A 17,260-nucleotide genomic window follows, 5' to 3' on the forward strand; every position below is an offset into this window, starting at 1 on the left:
CTACAGTTTTTAGAGTACAATTTTTAAATGTAAAACTTTTATATTGCTATAGCTGTTGTTATCTTTTGAAAGTTAATATTCTTGAAGTTTTATCTGATGTGTGTTAAATAAACAAACAGCGTTAGAAAAAACACTCTAAAAAGTAGTATATTACTAGTATACAAAAGTGTTCAACAATAAGCAAAAAATCAACCTTTAGAAAATAAAGAAAATGTCAAAAGTGTTTTAAAAAATATGAAAATTAGGTTGTTACATTTCTACGCATTAATTACACTATAATTGTTATTAATCTTTGTTTTAGCTTTATTTTAGATTATAAAAGTTTAATATAAAAGATTAATAGCTGTGTCTTTAAACTTTAATACACTTTTAATAATAAATTGTTAGAATGTGTTGTATGCTTGTTAGACTATATATGGGAATTATTTTCATTTATCTAGATTTTTTGTCTAACTATACTTTAATTATGTAAATTCAGAACATCTTTTAAATAACTAAGATTACAAACAATAAGAAATTATTAAGTACTACTAGTCCAAATTAAATATAAAAAAGTAGTTAATTTCATGCTAATGTACTAATAACTCTAACTTCAACATAACAAGAAAAATATTTTTTTTGTGTATGAATGTTTAAAACTTTTTATAAATCTTAACATTTGATTTTAAAGTTTTGTTAACTAAAAAAAGTACTTTTAAACTCTAAATCAGCTGTTTTTATTTATTTTTTTTACTTTAGCTCAAATTTTAAAAGTTTCAAAAATGATTCAATTATTTTACTTTAAAATACAAATATAAGTGAGCTTTCTGTGGTTTTTAAAAATTATTATTTTTCCTATTAGCCATACGTTTTTTTATTTTGATCTTAAGTTTTTTTTTTGTAAAATATTTTTGTCATTTTGGCTCTTTCAGCTGTATTTGGAAAGGTTTTTTTTCGAAGTGTAGATGCAAAAAATCTTTTGAAAATAAATTGTTTTGTTAACATTGTTTTCTAAATTTGTATATTTTTTTAAATTAAAATATATTTTTTTAATGTAATTAAGCTTAGTTCAGAATAAATGTGAAAAAAGGCGTTTTATATAAAAATATAAATAATTTTTATGCTCTTTTAAAAATAGTAATATTTTTTCATCACATATTGCAATTTTTTGCATATTTACAGTAAATAAGTGTAAGTTGAACCTTTCTTTAATTTAAAGTGTATCCGTTTCAACTTAATAATGGTTTAAAAGATGAAAAATTTTACTTTGAAGTTTTTTGTTTTTCAGATTTACTTTAAGATATACTAAAGTAGAAAAAAAATCTTTAGAATAAACTTTATTATTGTGCAAGTGCTAAATGATGTATAAAACATGTAACTTAAATGCAATTTTTTTTTTAAAGTACTTAAAACTTAATTTAACTGGATTTAGCAGATAATAAAAAACAGCTTCAAAAACAGTAAAATATTACTTAGTTATTTTCTATACTTTCATTTATTAACTGTAATAAGCTTATTGGACTAAATGACAGATTACTGTTTTTTAGCAAGTAGTTATGATTTTGACACCATAAACTTTTTATTATCTTATTTTTAAAAATTAACTAAATATTTTGCAAGTATTATTCTAACACTGAAAGTTATTAAAAGTAGCAATTTGTTATAATACAACACGTAGTTGTCCTAGTCAATTAGTAAGTGCAAAAAGATAATTCTCAGTAGAATTGATGTATAGCAGACAGCATATGGTTACAATTGAGAATTAATTAAGCTACAACTTTTTCTCCTTAACTTGTTGTATTTATGATACTGATGAAATGAGTTATCATAATATAGTTTTATATAGTGACATAAGTTGATAGTTCTAGAAAAAGATAATCAAAAGCTGTTTAGCTGTTTTGCAAAAGCTATTTAAAAAACAATTTTATTGCTGTAGAAAAATGTTAACTGGGAGAAAACATTTTTCAGTTTAAATTTCTTAAAAATGTATTGTCAAATTATTGATTAACAGAAAAATAAAAATATTTTTAAATATTTGTTAGCTATAACTTGTTTAATCAAAGTTATGCATAAACTTTAACTAGTTTAAGAAATAATAAAAATGGTAAACTATTTAAGCGCAAAAAATAAGAATTAGTATGTTTGATCTTTAAAGCATCTAGAAATTTTAGTGTAAATTATAGGTAGTGGGAAAAAGTTATTTTAAATTAAACAAGTGTTCTTAAAAAAGAAAAGCTACTAATTTTACATTAATGATTTATTAGCTGAACAAAAAGTTTTTTAAGGCTTAAAAGCTCGTTCAAAACTTAAATTACTTACAAAGTATTTTGTTTCAGTATCATATACTTAAAAATTTTACTTGTTTTGTAAGAGCATTTTGTTTTAAAGTTTTGTATATGCAAAATATACCGGGTACAAAAACTTTTAGTAAATATTTTTTTAAGTTTAAGCAGTTATATAATATTTTTAGTTCAGTATGTTTTACTGGCTAAAAATTTTAGTTCATTTTTTAGTTAGTTTAGGTTTTAGTACCTTATTATTAACTATTTTTGTTATAACTTTTTTATTTTAAAGTATATGCAAAATATACACTGTACAAAATTATTTGAATTAAATGAAACTCATTTAGACATCTTTAAATACATACTGAAAATTTGTTTTACTCTTAAAAGAAATTAAATTTTTACTAACTTGTTTCTTTTCTTTTTATTGTATTTATTATAGCTAACTTAAGTCCTAAAAAGGTTTATTGCTAAGTAGTATTATTAACTTTTACCACAAAAATAAATAGATTTTATTTACAAAAACTTTAGTTCTTTAATAATAAAAACTTTACAAAAATATATGATGCAGTAAGACTTAAACTTTTATGTTTTTATATTTGCAGTAATTTTTATAGATTGTAGTTGTTTAAAAACAATAAATTGAATTAAAAATGGTAGATAAATGCGCAGGGTGCGGAAAAACTGTTTATTTTGGTTAGTTATATATAATTAATCAGGTTTTTAAATTAATTATAAATTTACTTTTACAAGTTTTTGTACAAATAAGCTGTTGTAAAATTTTAAATAGAAACAATTAAAAGTATTTTTTGTACTTTGATTACCTTTTTTTTAATTTTTTTTGATAAAAAAAAGTTAATAGTATTTTATAATTTTATGAAAGTTTTCTTGATTAAGAAAACTTGTTATTTATTCTGTTGTAGGCTAAAATAACTTTAGAAATAGACTGTTTATTATAAACTATAAAATTTCATTATGTGTTTTCTTTACTACTTTAATAAAGTTGATAAATTAAAAGTTCAAAATAAACAAAGCAATCAGCAGTTGAATAAATAAACTCACAATAATAATAATAATGGTTAAAAATTTGGTGTGCAAACAACATTTGTTTTACTTAATATAACTTTTTAGTAAATATTATTTTATTTTTAGCTGAAAAAATAAACTCAATCAAGAAGATTTGGCATAAATGGTGTTTGAAATGTGCCAAATGTAACAAAACTCTTACTCCTGGAAAACACTCTGAGGTAAATTTAAATAAAGTTTTAAAATAAATTTAATACATAAATTTATTGTTAGAATTACTTTTTTAATATAAGCTGTATTTGCAAGCTTTGCGTTCAAAAACTTCAAAAATTTACTGGTTTACTTCTAGTTGAAATAAAAGTTTCTAACTATGAATTAGATTCAATGAAAGTTATTTTATTAGCTTGTTTCAATAAAGTTTAATTTCAGTAATGTTTTCTAAAACTTTTAATTCCATTCAACTTAAACTTGATATTCAGTTAATCTCTGATATAATAAGTATAGAAGTTTAAAGATTGATTATTAGCTTGTATATGTTTTATCTTATCTGTATATATTGTGGTCATACTTAGAATTGTTGGTAATATAATTAGACAAGTTCATTTTCAATCATGTTATAACAATTAAAGTCAATTTTTCAACTTTTAAATTAAATTATATTTACACAGCTTTGCAATCAATGATTAAAATTAATAATAGTATTGTGTTATACTTACAGCAGTGTTTTAAATTAACTTGAGCAACTGGTTTTTAAACATTATAGCACTTTTTCGTATTGATAAAATATTAAAATACAATTACTCAAAACTAACTTTAAAAACTAGTTTATATGGTGAACACTAAACGATTTTATCTTACTTAACTTTAATTTAGTTTAGTTCAAAAACTAAACTTTAATAACAATTTGAAAGTTTGCATCCTTAGTAAATCTATATATCATAAACAATTTATTCTAATTTTAGAACATCAGACTTAAATATTTTATTATTTTAGCATGATGCAAAACCATACTGCAATATTCCATGCTACTCACATTTATTTGGACCAAAAGGTTTGTTTTTTTTTTAGTTATTAGTTCATTCTTTAAAATAAAATACAAATTATTTTTAAAAATTTTTCAATATCATTATCAGTTTTTAAATAAACGTGTTTGATTTTAATGAAAAAACTACTGTTAGTTTACGGTTTTGCAGACAGTATAATCTGAAATAGTTTGAAATGTATACTTTTCTTCATACAACCTTTTATAAATTCTGTGTTATTACTTTTGACACAGCAAAAAAAAAGAGTTATAGTTCATGTTTGTAGTCTATATAGGAAAACTGAGAAATTAGAAAACTAATTGTATTATTTTTTTTTTAATAAAATTTTCTGATTTTATTTTTTCTCATTAAAATATTTTGAAACAGTTTTTTTTTAACTTTTGTAACATTTCATTTTATATTTATTTTAGGTTTTGGCCGTGGAGGTACTGAAAGTCACACTTATAATTAAATTTTTTTTTAATCGTGTTTTAGTGTTTGCTTTAAATGAATAAACTTCAATTCGTTTAATGTTGTTTGTTTTTATATTTTAGTGTAATTAACAAGAAATAGAGAAATTTATTTATTCTATACTTTATCTTAAATCTATTATTTAATTACCATTAAATAATTTAAAATATATTTTTACACTTGTATTTAATATTCAGTAAGCAATACTTAAATGTAAACTTATTTTTATTATAAAGTTTTATTTTTATCCAAGTTTTTACTATTTTTAATGATGAAAAAGAAATAATGTCTCTATAACTTCTGATCAAAATCTGAAATAAATTACCAAACTTGTATGCAACCAAATTAATAACAGTAATTTAAATTATCAAATGTTTCGCAATTTTATATATATGCTAAATTTATATTAGTAGTTTATAAATTTAAAACAACATAATTTTTTTAATACTTATGGGCGATAAGTTATGGCTTGTAGTACGACTCGATAACAATAGGTTTTATCGTACACTAGGTCTTTGGACCAAATTTTTTTGAGCGCTTACTTTTTGTCGTTCAATAAACTAATATAAGCAGTTTTAAACGTGATTAAGACACTTTTTTAATTTATAACTCGTTTTAGTATTGAAACACAAATACAACTGTAATTAACTTGAAATACTATTTCTTACCGTTTTAAATCTGCTACGCTTGTTTTAAACTACAAAAACCAGAATATTCATTACATTTTAATGAGGTTTTTGTCAGCTTAAAAGATTTAGGTTTTTTTTTCTCTTCAAACGATTTATTCAAAATGTAGTATATAATTTAGAAGTAAAATATTTTTTGCATGTGTTTTTGTATAAAACAAGACATTGTTCATATAATATTCAGAAAAGCTTTAAATCATGGTTTTGTTTGTTATCAACAAAAAAGTTTTCAGTAAAATATATTCTATTCCGCATATTATGCAAAAGCTTTTAAAGAGAGGAAAATTACAATTTTTTAAAGAATTATTAAAACCTTATACACTAAATACTTCGCTTTTTATCTACTGCTTAAAACGAAATTTTAAATTTGCTGAAAGTAATTTTTAATTTTTTCTCGGTTTCGACTTTTACGAAGTTTTTTTTTTCTTTTTTTATTTAGTTAATTAATCAAAGTTTGCAAGAGATAACAGTTTGACTTAATGATTTATTTTAAGACTTACTTAAAAGCATTCACTAGCTAACAATACAACATTAAAACTAAACAAAAAGTATTTTTAAATCTTATACTAGAGGGTAAACTTCCTGTTTAACTTCAAATTACAGTTTTGAATCGCTTGTGAATAAAATATACTTATATAAATGATTTATTTTAAAAGTTCTTAATAGTTATCATAACTTTATACTTTCAAATAAAGAAAAACACTGATGATTCCTGTTAACTTTTATCATCTTACATACAAGCTATTTTAAGCACAAGTTGTATAGACATTGTTTAAACAGCCGAATTATACATGAAACTAGTTGAGGCACACTGAGACTAAATAAAATAAATAAAGTGTTGAAGCTTTGATCATTAAACATGTTAATAATAAGTTACAAAAACGAATAAATTTGTTAAAATAGTTCGAAGCTCTTTTCCTTCTGTATTTTAAGTTTACTACAAAAAAATTTTAGCTTAACTTCTCTAGAAATGATCTAAAAATTCTCAGAAAAATATTTTGAATACTTCTATAATTCACCTTTAGATTAAATTTAGTAAATATCTATCGACTAAGTCCTTTACAAAAATATCTCTTATCTTTTATTCGTTAGTTTGATATAGCATTTAAACATTGTTTCAAAACATTTAAAACTTAAAAGAACTTTTAAGTTCATTTTATAGTTCAAGCTTAAAATAAAATAAAAAAATTTATTTTACAAAAAAATCTACAAATATTTTTGTAAAATAAAAAAGGTTTTTTTATTTAAAACGATTAATAAAGACAAAAAAATCACTAAGAACAACACACAACCAAGGGAAGATTTGAAATATTTAAAACTTAATATTCTTACTGTAGTTCAAGTTTGACATTAAAAATTATCACTTCTGAACTTTATTTAATGCTTATGTTTTACTATCGGTTTAAATCTACTACGCTTGTTTCTAAATACAAAAACCATGGAGTATTCTTTTTAATAATTTTTTTCAGCTTAAAAGCTTGAGGTGGGTTTTTCTAACATCTTTTAACAGTGTGTTTAAAATGTAATTAATACTTTAAAAGTGTTATATACTTATATTTTGCATGTGTTTTGGTATAAACTAAGGCTAGTTCAAATAAAATTAAGAAAAGTTTCAAATCAAGGTTTTGTTTTTTTTAACATAAAAGGTTTTAGTAAAACTTTTATTCAGTATATTATGCAGAAGCTTTTAAAGAGGTAAAACTTACTTCGCTTTTTACTTATGGTTTAAAACAAAATTTTAAACCAATATAAATTTGCTGAAAGTTAAGTAACAATTCTTTATGGTTTCCGACTTTTACAAAGTAAATAAGTTTTTGGTTGTTTAATCAGTTTATTCAACATAAGAAAATAACAGTTTGATTTTATGTACTTTTTTTGAAAACGTTTATTTAGTTTAAAAGTACACAACATCTATTACCTTTTTTAAACTTTTTGAATGAGAAATTATGATAATAAGTACTTCAAATAGTTCAATTTTTTTAAGTTATGCTTTAAACAGTCTTATTAATAGTTCAGTAATCAAATAGATATTAAACTAAAACCTATAATGATAATATTACTTCATTCTAAATATTGGTGTCAAATCTAGTGAAATATCTTAAATTTTTACAATGTTAAATTTATAAATTGAAAAGTCGTAATGATCTGCTTATCATTTATTTTTCTGAAATTTACTTCTATCAAAAAAATAAAGTCGATAATCATAAACAGGCTTATTAATTTTTTTTTTACTATTTTTTTTTGAACAAGTATTAACAGTTTAAAAGAATTTTTAAACATTTTATATGAGGCAGAATCAAAGGTTAAAAAATAATTAAAGTTCAAAATCAGTTAAATTTAGCTTTTTTTTTTCTATTAGAACTAATTTGGTGATATATATTTATATAGTTATATATTAACAACATACTTTCTTAGCTACAATCAGTTATTTAGGTTGTATTATTTTTGTGATTAAATATAAGTTTTAGAACAAACCAACTAGAATTGAGATTAAATTATTTTATATTTTTTAAAGATACGATGCCTGCTTTTTTGTTATTTTACATAAGTTTTAAGGTCTTAAAAATTTAAACAGCTAGTAAAGAGTAGAAGTATTGAAAACAAAGCTAGTTAAGCCACACGATTTTGAATGAAGAAGTTCTTTTATACACTGGTTTACCAGGTTTTAGTTAAGGGGAATCTTGAGAGCTTGCAGAACTTGAATCAGGAGTTTGAGATGATCTCGAGTTAGGGGAATTACGAGATCTCGACCCAGGAGAGCTCCTAGGGGAATTACTTGAGCTTGTTTTAGAATCAGCATCTTCAATTCTATCGAGTTTTTCCCTGAGTGAACTTAAATCAGGAGAATTCCGAGAATTTCGTGGTCTCGAATCAGAAGAATTTCGTGTTCTCGAGTCAGAAGAATTTCGTGTTCTCGAGTCAGGGGAATTCCTCGTTTCGGGGTCAACCTGAGCCCTGTTGAGCTGTTCCTGCAACTTCTCCAGACACAGGTTGTTCAACCTCCCCTCCATGAACTCCAGCCTGCTCATGTTCACCGCCCTCCTCCTCAAAACCTCCTTCTTCTCCTCGCGCGCGCTCTTCTTCCTCGCCAGGTGGCGCAACTCCTTGGCAACCTCCCTATCAACGAGCGTCACCTCCCCTTGAAAATGTTTCTTCATCAGCTCTTTCAGGTTCCACACCGAACACTCTTCCTCGTCTCCCAACAAGTCCAGCACCCCCGCCTCGAACTTGTCCAGCTTCTCACCGCACTTCCGGAAAAAGTCCCTCCTGCTCGTTCTGTCGGGTGATTCCCCCTTGTCGAGAATGCGGTCGAGGGCGAACTGGAGTTCCTCTTCGACGTCTGTTCGCTTCGTATCGATCCAGTTGAGGACTTTCTCGAAGGCGATCTTTGCTTTGATGGAGAGTTTTGCGTTGACTTCTTCAATGTACCTGCAAATTTTAGAATCTTAAAAGAATCAAGCAAAATTTTATCTGTTATACTAATTTAATATATAAATTAAGAAAAAGTAAATAATAAAATATCTACCGTTATAACGGTTTTCGTACAATTAGTTTTATAAACAATTTATTAACTACTATTAATTTACAAACAAAAACACAAGTTATTTATTTTTTTATACAAAACCTGTCAATTTCTCTTGCATCTCTCTTGGTTTTCTTAACTTTAATCTTCAAACTTTTCAGCATGGCTCTGGAGCAATTTATTTCAGATTGTATCCGCCTGAGAGCAGCATTGCGCGGATCGTAATAATCGAAATCGTAATCTTCGTTATTGTTCATTATTTCGTCCATTTCTACTTACTAAAAAATCAAATCAGTTCTAAGATTAATAATATTAAAAATTATATGAGTAAAAATGTCTCAGTTATTTATTCATATATTAATGTTAAGGTTATCGAATGAATCTTAATTTGAAAAATAATAGTTTAATAAAACTAATTTGCTCTTAAAATTATTTACTTATAAAGTAAAAAAGTTTTTGAAACTAAAAACTTGTTCTACTTTTTTAAATATATAATAATTGAATGAAAATAATGTTAACAATTAATTTTTGCAAAGTTAGAAAACAAATTTTTAGTAAGCTATACTAAGCTTGATATAATTTTCATATAAAGCTATGTTTAAGGAAAGTGACAACTTCATGCTATGCAGCAGAACTTTAATAAAACTCTGTTAATCTGTTTTAATCGTTTTTGACAACTGCTACCCTTTAAAAATGATTTTAACCAAAACTAAAACTCAGAACTTGTTCCCGTTATCTGTTAATTTGAACTTTTCTATTTAATTTTCGCATACTAAACTATATAAACTTTTGTTATGCATAAAAGCTTATGGAGGTTTGAATATAAGACATGTTAAATTAGCTATAACTTGATAGCTATAACTAATTTAGCTTTAATTTCTACTATCATTTAAATAACAAGTTAGTTACAACTAGTTTTTTTTTCTACCCACAAAAAAAGTACTAGAACTAGCATTTTACAGTTCGTAAATATTGCTCATTAGATAAAAATATTTAACAATCTTAACGTAGAGCATTCTAAGAAAAACTTTAAATTACTAGTATATATTTGTAACTAATATAAAAACTCTTCGTCGAAGTTTTTTCTTACTTTGTTTGAGGTACACAAAACTAAGTGTAATACATTTATAGATACAAAAATACTGTTTGTTATACATTAATAGACGTAAAAAAACAGAAAAAACAACCTACTAACTGTTAACTTATTTTAAGACGTTAGTTTTTATCTTTAATTTTTTGTCTATTTTGCAATTTTAAAGCGCTGTTTCACTAAAATAGTTTTATATAACATTCTAGTCTAGATTTAATCTTTAAATTAGCTTAACAAAGAAATAAAAAAATTAAGTTCTATAACAAATTTGTTTCAAGTTATTATTTTTAACACTAAAATGCTAATTTGAAGTTTGCTTTCTGTTTTAAACTTAGTTTTTATATCAACATAATTTGATAATTATATCCAAATTTAAAACCTAATTATAACTATAATAAACTAAAAATTAGCTAACAAGTTGCAAATTCTGATGTTTATTAAAACGTAAGTTTAACTTTCAAGACTGAAATTACAAAAAAAAAAAGAACAAAAAGTAAGTAAAGCTAGAGTTTGCAGTGTAATATACAGATACAAAATTAAGTTAAATATTAAAAAATTATGTGGGTTTTATCAATTTTTTAAATCTCAAAATAATAAAAAATACTTAAAAGTACTTAAGTGTATGAGTATTTACACGAATTACTTTAAAGTTTTATTATTAAATAGTTAACGAAAAAGTAGTATATTCAACATTTACGGCAAATAGCACAAAACTATGCTTTTGTGAGTTAAAAATTTGTTTATTCAAAATAATTACTATTGAAAAAATAAAAAGTATTAAAACATAATAAAAACTGGAAATGTTTAAAAGTACTTATACCATGTTCTTACTTGTGACCAACAATATATAGTTTTGAAAAGTTATTTTTAGGATTTAATAAACCATAAAGTATTAATTAACTTTTTATTTAGGTTCTAATACAGCTAAAAATTAAGTTTGTTAATATATGATTTGTTACACTAAAATAAAAATTTAGAGGTTTATAAACTTTTTGGTTTTACAATAATTTTCTTGTGGCAATCATTAAATACTAATAAGAATACTTTGTGTAATTTGCTTTTAAAAGTAAAACTTTAGTTTTTTGAAAAAACTGTTCTTAATTTTAGTTACGTTTTATCTTAAAAAAAAACAGCATTGTTTAAAAACTAATTAAACGGTTTATATTATATATTGTTATTATTATTATTTTTATTATTATTAAATATTATATATGACTAATTGATATTCAAAGGAAAGACACAAAGCTATATAAGTAATGAAAAAATCTTTTGACATCAATTTCAGCTTACAAGCTGTTTTGAAATGAAATTGTTTTTTAAAGTTGTCATTGTCAATAAAAAATTGCATGTTGCAAGTAATTGTTTATAGTAAAGTTGACCGAAGCATAAAAACTCACACTATATAATTTTTGTTTTTAATTGGGAAACATAGTTTCTAACACTAAATTAAAACTTTTTATTAACTGATTTCTTAAATATTAAAGACAAGTATGTAAAAATTAAAAGATATCGAGAGTCGTACGGTGAACTCAAGTTTTTAGAAGCTTTATTGAAGAGACCTTTTGTAAAATTATGTTCGTTAATACTGCTTAACTTTAAAATTTACATTAATTAAAGAGCATTAAACAGTATTATAAAAGTTGATATTAATAAAACAAGATAATAGATATCTTTGTAAAGCACTCAGTCAAGAGATACAAAGTTTTTACTTTTTCTTTTAGTGAACAAAAAAATATTTTAAATGTTTTTATCAGAGTTTCAGAAACTCTAAATGAATGTTAAGCTAATTTTTTTCTGTAGTAAACTTTAAATTGAGGCAACAAAAAGGGTAATTAAAGATTTTCGACCTATTTTATTTAGTTTTTTAATATATAAATCAAAATTAAATGTTTGGTCTTTTGATACTATTACTTTTCATCTTATTAGTATGCATCAAAAATCACAATTTTGTTTTCAGTCCTATAACTTGAAAAATTATTGTGCGTTCATACAAAATTGTTAAGCATGCACTATTTAACCAACTTTCAAAATCTTTAATAGTAACAATGTATAGTAAGCTATATTTTTACTGGCTATAATCTAAATATGCAGAATCAAGTTATCTACTAATAAAGATTCGTCAAGTAGTGTTTTGAATCAAGACTGATTTCGTTTTGTATAAAGATTAACTTGAATATTTTTTAAATCATTAAAACTAATGTATTAAATACGAGAAAAACTTTTTAAACAAAACTATTAATCATTTAAGTAAAACGTGTGATAAGTTTATAATAACACAAACATCAGTCTGTTGTAATTTAACAGAAATATATAAAAATTACTCAGATGCAATTTAAACGTTTTAATATATTTTCACTGCATATCATCAAAAACGTTACTGCAGAATAACAAGGTTTAAAACAAATTGTTCACTAAAAATAACAAAAGAATATCTTAATGCTAATTAGTCAATAATAAGATTAACAAAGTAGAAAAAGAATCAACGCAAAAACAGTTATTAAACTAACTAAAATACAACAAAACAAAATGGTCAGTTAATTAAACAAATGAAGGCACTCTATAATCAATTTTTTTTTGTTTACATTGATCCGGTTTGTTACATAGGTCAATTACATTATTGCAATGGGTAACAATTCTAAATCTTGAAAGCATATAGTTATTTACACAATATGTATTTTTAATTAAAAATTAATTCCGCTACCGATTGTATTTTTGCAGCATTAGTAATGCTTTTGTCTTTATTTTAGTCTTTTCTTTCATGAAATTTAGTACACATTTGGTAAATGTTCTTTAGCTTATGTTTTAAGATACCTAGAAGTCGGACAATAATAACTTCTTTCACAGAGGAAATTAAAACTATATACGACACAACTTTTGTCTAGGTAGGGTATTGGGTCCTTGAGCTCTTATCTTACAACTGGGTTTGAAACAAATACTACTCTGGGTTTATCTGATTGTAAGTTGGTTGTGTGAGATCTTATACTTTCTTCTCAAATAACTGTGATACTTTACCCAAATATGGTAATTTAAGAACTGCAGGAAACTTAGGTTCTTCATTTCAAGTTTTTCATTTCATTTCAGTTACAAATTTTCATCATGTAACTTTATAACTCTGTTAATAAATTCCAATAAATAATTATTTTTTACAAAAATCTCTATAATTTTCTCTATTTCAGAATGAAGTAACTCAGGAGAAAAAATCATAAAATTTAGACGGTATAACGTGTTAATTAAGTTAATTTTTCGTTTTTTAGTATACAATGACTGATAATGTAAGTATTGCTAGGAGGATAATGGTTTTCTGTAGAAACTAGTGAGAAATTTTTTTGTACCCCTAGTGCTAAGTATATCCAAAAAAGGAACTTGATTATCTTGTTCTCTTTCCTGGGTATAAGAAATTTTATATGCAAGGAGTTCAGCTTGCCAAATAAAATTTTCTTCTCTGTTTGAAAAATAACCAAACCATCCTCCATATGTCTAATGTAAAATACTTGTGTAGACAAGTTCTCAACAACATTGGATTTCAGATATCCAATGAATATGTTCGCCAAAGTAGGCCCAAGAGGAAAACCCATGGCTACACCGTCTGTTTGACTATAAGTTGGACATCGCTTGTAGCTGATTTCAACAATTTTATAAAACTATTTTTCTTAATAGTCGGCTTCTCTAATTCATACAATTTATCCACACAAACTTTTATTACCTCGTCTAAATAAGCATTTGTAAAAGTTTTCTTACATCAGTAAGAAGTATCATTTGAACTTTTTCTTCTTATCCGTTATACATCAAAAGAATATTTTACTTGGAACTGTTAATAATGGTGCAGCACTGGTTCAAGCAATAGTTCTAGAAGTCTAGCTAGTTTGTGGTGGGGAGACTTTGTTATTTACAAAATAGGTCTTGGAGGAACTTTTGATTAATGCGACTTTGGTAGGCCATACATTCTTGGTCTTATTGTAGTTAAATTTCATTGGAAATTAGTTGACTAACCTCTTTATTAGATACCAATCCTTTAAGTAAATCAATTTTATATTTTTGTACTTTATTTGAGTTGTTCAAATAACTAGTTGGTAATAAATTTAGATTTATTGTCTACGATCTCATTCATCTTACTCAAGTAGTCCGTTTTGTCCAAACTAGCAATTTACCCGAGCCTTTATCTGGTTTTAAAAAACAATTTTTTTTTGATATCCTTAATGACAACTGACATTTCACTTGTGTTTACCATAAATTTTTTCTCATGTTTTGTATTAGCGTAATTATGAACAACAAGATTTGCTTGAAATTCTTAAATTGGTTTATGCCCACAAGCTCTTTGAAATGCATCTTTAAAAAGTTTTCGAAACCCAGATATGTAAGCACTTTGTTAAGTTTTTTTGAGGAATGCAAAGTTTCAATCCATTTAAAAGAGCATTGAACTCTCTTTCATTTTGTTAATCTCAGTAATGACTAATTAGCATTAAGGTATTCGTTTGTAGTTTTTAGTAAATACTTTGTTTTAAACCTTGTTATTCTTCAATAATGTTTCTGATGATATGCAGTGAAAATATATTAAAACATTTAACAATAGCATCTGAGTATTTTTTATATATTTCGATCAAAGATTTATAGCGTTTATAGACTTGGCTTTTTATTAAAAGTTGTTTTTATAACTAACAGCATTTAAGTTGTTTTGTTAAAGTGGAAAAAAATATGACAATTATTGGTATCTTTTAAAACAGTATATGGTTTTTAAAGTTTACAAATTAAAAAACGTGTTTAAGATAAGTTTTAAAATCTTTTAATTGCAACTTTTTTTTGCCTTATACTAGAGAGTAGAATTAAATACAAATATAATAGTTACAAAGTTGTTCAGTTTTGCAACACAAACGTCGTGAAGTTACTATTTCTGTTGGTAGGTGTAGAAAAACTAACTTGAAAAAGTTTTTAAAAATCCACAACAATTATGTCAACTAGTATCAACTTTGAATGCAAATGAACTTTGAATGCAAATGATTTTCTTTTAAACAACGCGGAACAAACTTTACGACAAACTAGATCTGACCGGTACCTTACCTAATACACACTATTCATTACTTTTAGTATAATCTACCATTTGTAAGCAATAAGAGAAAAGAATATACACTAGAAGCTTTATTATACACCACGTTTTTAAAGTGCAGCACTTAATGTAAAAACAATTATAAATAGAAATTAATCTTTAAGACTTGCCGAAGCTCAGCCGCTAAAACAAAAAAAAACTCAGTAAAATGATTAACTTCATTCATAAACAGAATTATGTTTATAAATATAAAAACTTTTCCTATTTAACTTTCTTTTTCAAACAATAGCCCCTTAATATGTGTTTTATTCTTACATGGCTACTTTACTAAAAGTCTTCGAATAAAGTAAAACTTAATCCGATCCTTATTTAGCCCGAACTGTAATTATGTACTAAGGGTCGGCAAGCTGCGGCCCTCAAATTCAAAATCTTCGTCCCGCGAAGCTTTTTTTCTGCTCAGAATATTTATATATTAAAAAAAAAATATTAAAAATTTGTAATAAAACTTATATTTAGTGGTTGCTCATGGTTGCCACTGATCAAGCTGAGAAAAATTTTATGACTTTTTACCAAAATTTTCCTGACTTATCTAAATCATATTCTTAAATTAAACTTATTCTAAAATACATAATCTAACACTTGAAACTATATAAAGCTTTCAATCTAATTTTAATACAGGTTAAAAAAACAGTTTTTAGCTGAATTCTATAAAACTTCCAGAACATCACTTAAGCCATCTGTGTATGAGTCATGTTTGTAATAAACAGCTCTATCAGCAAAATACTTGTATTATCACCTTATAAACACAGCTTGTCTGAAAAAAGACACAATTTTTTAGCATTTCCTAGCATAAATGTATCTAGATAAACATATAAGAAACTTTTACAATTTTTGTGTATATATCACAGTTTCACTAAGGAAGTGTCCTTGCTACAGATCATCAATACTAAAAAGCTTACAAAATCTACTTGTTCAAGTAGGGTACTTGTTCAATATGTTAATAGAAAATTTTTGATGTTTTATAAGGGATATTTTACTAATTTTTACCAAGTGAAGCCATTGGAATTTAAATTAAATATTTTCGTAAATTTCCAGGAAAATTTTGGATTTTTTTTTTCTGACTTTAAAGGACTTTTAATCATTTTTTTTAATTTGAAGGCTTTTGAAAACAAGGAATTTTGTAAATTTTAACTGACTAAATCTGATTTTTTTTTAAATTTTGTAAAATTTCCTGACTTTTTTTAAAACCCCCCATTTTTACCTGACTTTTGTAGTATTTCTAAATTTTCCCTGACCGAGTGGCAACCCTGGTTGCTAATTATTCTTACTCTACTAATGCTTATTTCATCCCACTTTTGGTTCTAAATATAATTTTTTTTTGCTAAATCTTACTAGTATTTTAAAAATATTTCGACCCGCGAAAACAATTATTATAAAGTGCAGCCCGTGAGCAATGTTATCTAGAAAAATTGCACTAATAGAAGGCTGCCGACACGTCGTTCACCTTACTTAAAACATTAAAAATGTTATAGTACATATAGTCTCTTTAACGAACAAACTGCAATCTAAAATATACGATTAATAATAAATATGAACGTAACTGATGGGTATAGCAAAAAGTTTAGGAATTAAGAAATCCTTATGCTCTCAGAACTGTGTTACGGTCAACAGCATTTTTATCAGAAAACTTGAGTTTACAAGATTAATTAGCAATGTGTGTATTTAAATACTATTAGTTGGATACTCAGTAAAGGTACTACACTAGCATTATAAAAAATATTTTCAAGTTTGTTGCTTCAAGCTTTTATAATTTCCTTGATTAACAAGACATCAGGTTATTCTAAAGATTTTAAAACAATTGACTAACTTACTTATTACATCTTCACTAACTCCATATGACCTAACCTTTAGGAACTCTTAACTTGAACTTAAGAATTTACATCATCCTTATTATAAACAATGCTGTTATAGTTTTAATTAAAAAATAAGCATTTTAGCTCTACCGATCGAAACTAGAGTTTGAAAGCTTATGATCAAATTTGGTGTTTAACTAATAAGAAAGCTTGGAGAAAATTTCTTTTCTATTAAGCAATTGTTGTGATAAACAATGTTATTATATTGAATATTTTGCTAACCAAAA

At 24.8% G+C, this 17,260-nt stretch overlaps 1 protein-coding gene across 1 annotated transcript; it reads left to right on the forward strand.

Annotated features, from left to right (window-relative positions):
* The first annotated feature begins 2,865 nt into the window (after positions 1 to 2,865).
* On the forward strand, positions 2,866 to 4,840 carry LOC145838083 (cysteine-rich protein 1-like). The gene is made up of 4 exons (XM_082945620.1): positions 2,866 to 2,957; positions 3,414 to 3,508; positions 4,281 to 4,338; positions 4,741 to 4,840. The coding sequence occupies exons 1-4, from the start codon at positions 2,915 to 2,917 to the stop codon at positions 4,779 to 4,781; spliced, it is 237 nt and encodes a 78-aa protein (XP_082801746.1). The 5' UTR covers positions 2,866 to 2,914; the 3' UTR covers positions 4,782 to 4,840.
* Positions 4,841 to 17,260: the final 12,420 nt, after the last annotated feature.

Source organism: Thalia democratica, chromosome 6 (genome assembly GCF_965202585.1).
Source record: "Thalia democratica chromosome 6, ktThaDemo2.hap1.1, whole genome shotgun sequence".
Lineage (NCBI taxonomy): Eukaryota > Metazoa > Chordata > Thaliacea > Salpida > Salpidae > Thalia > Thalia democratica.

Excerpts from the sequence above, each read along its gene's own strand:
- LOC145838083 (XM_082945620.1), top strand. The coding sequence starts at position 2,915 with ATGGTAGATAAATGCGCAGGGTGCGGAAAAACTGTTTATTTTG. Across the intron at positions 3,509-4,280 it reads CTCCTGGAAAACACTCTGAG|CATGATGCAAAACCATACTG; the intron begins GTAAATTTAAAT and ends TTATTATTTTAG. Across the intron at positions 4,339-4,740 it reads ACATTTATTTGGACCAAAAG|GTTTTGGCCGTGGAGGTACT; the intron begins GTTTGTTTTTTT and ends TATTTATTTTAG.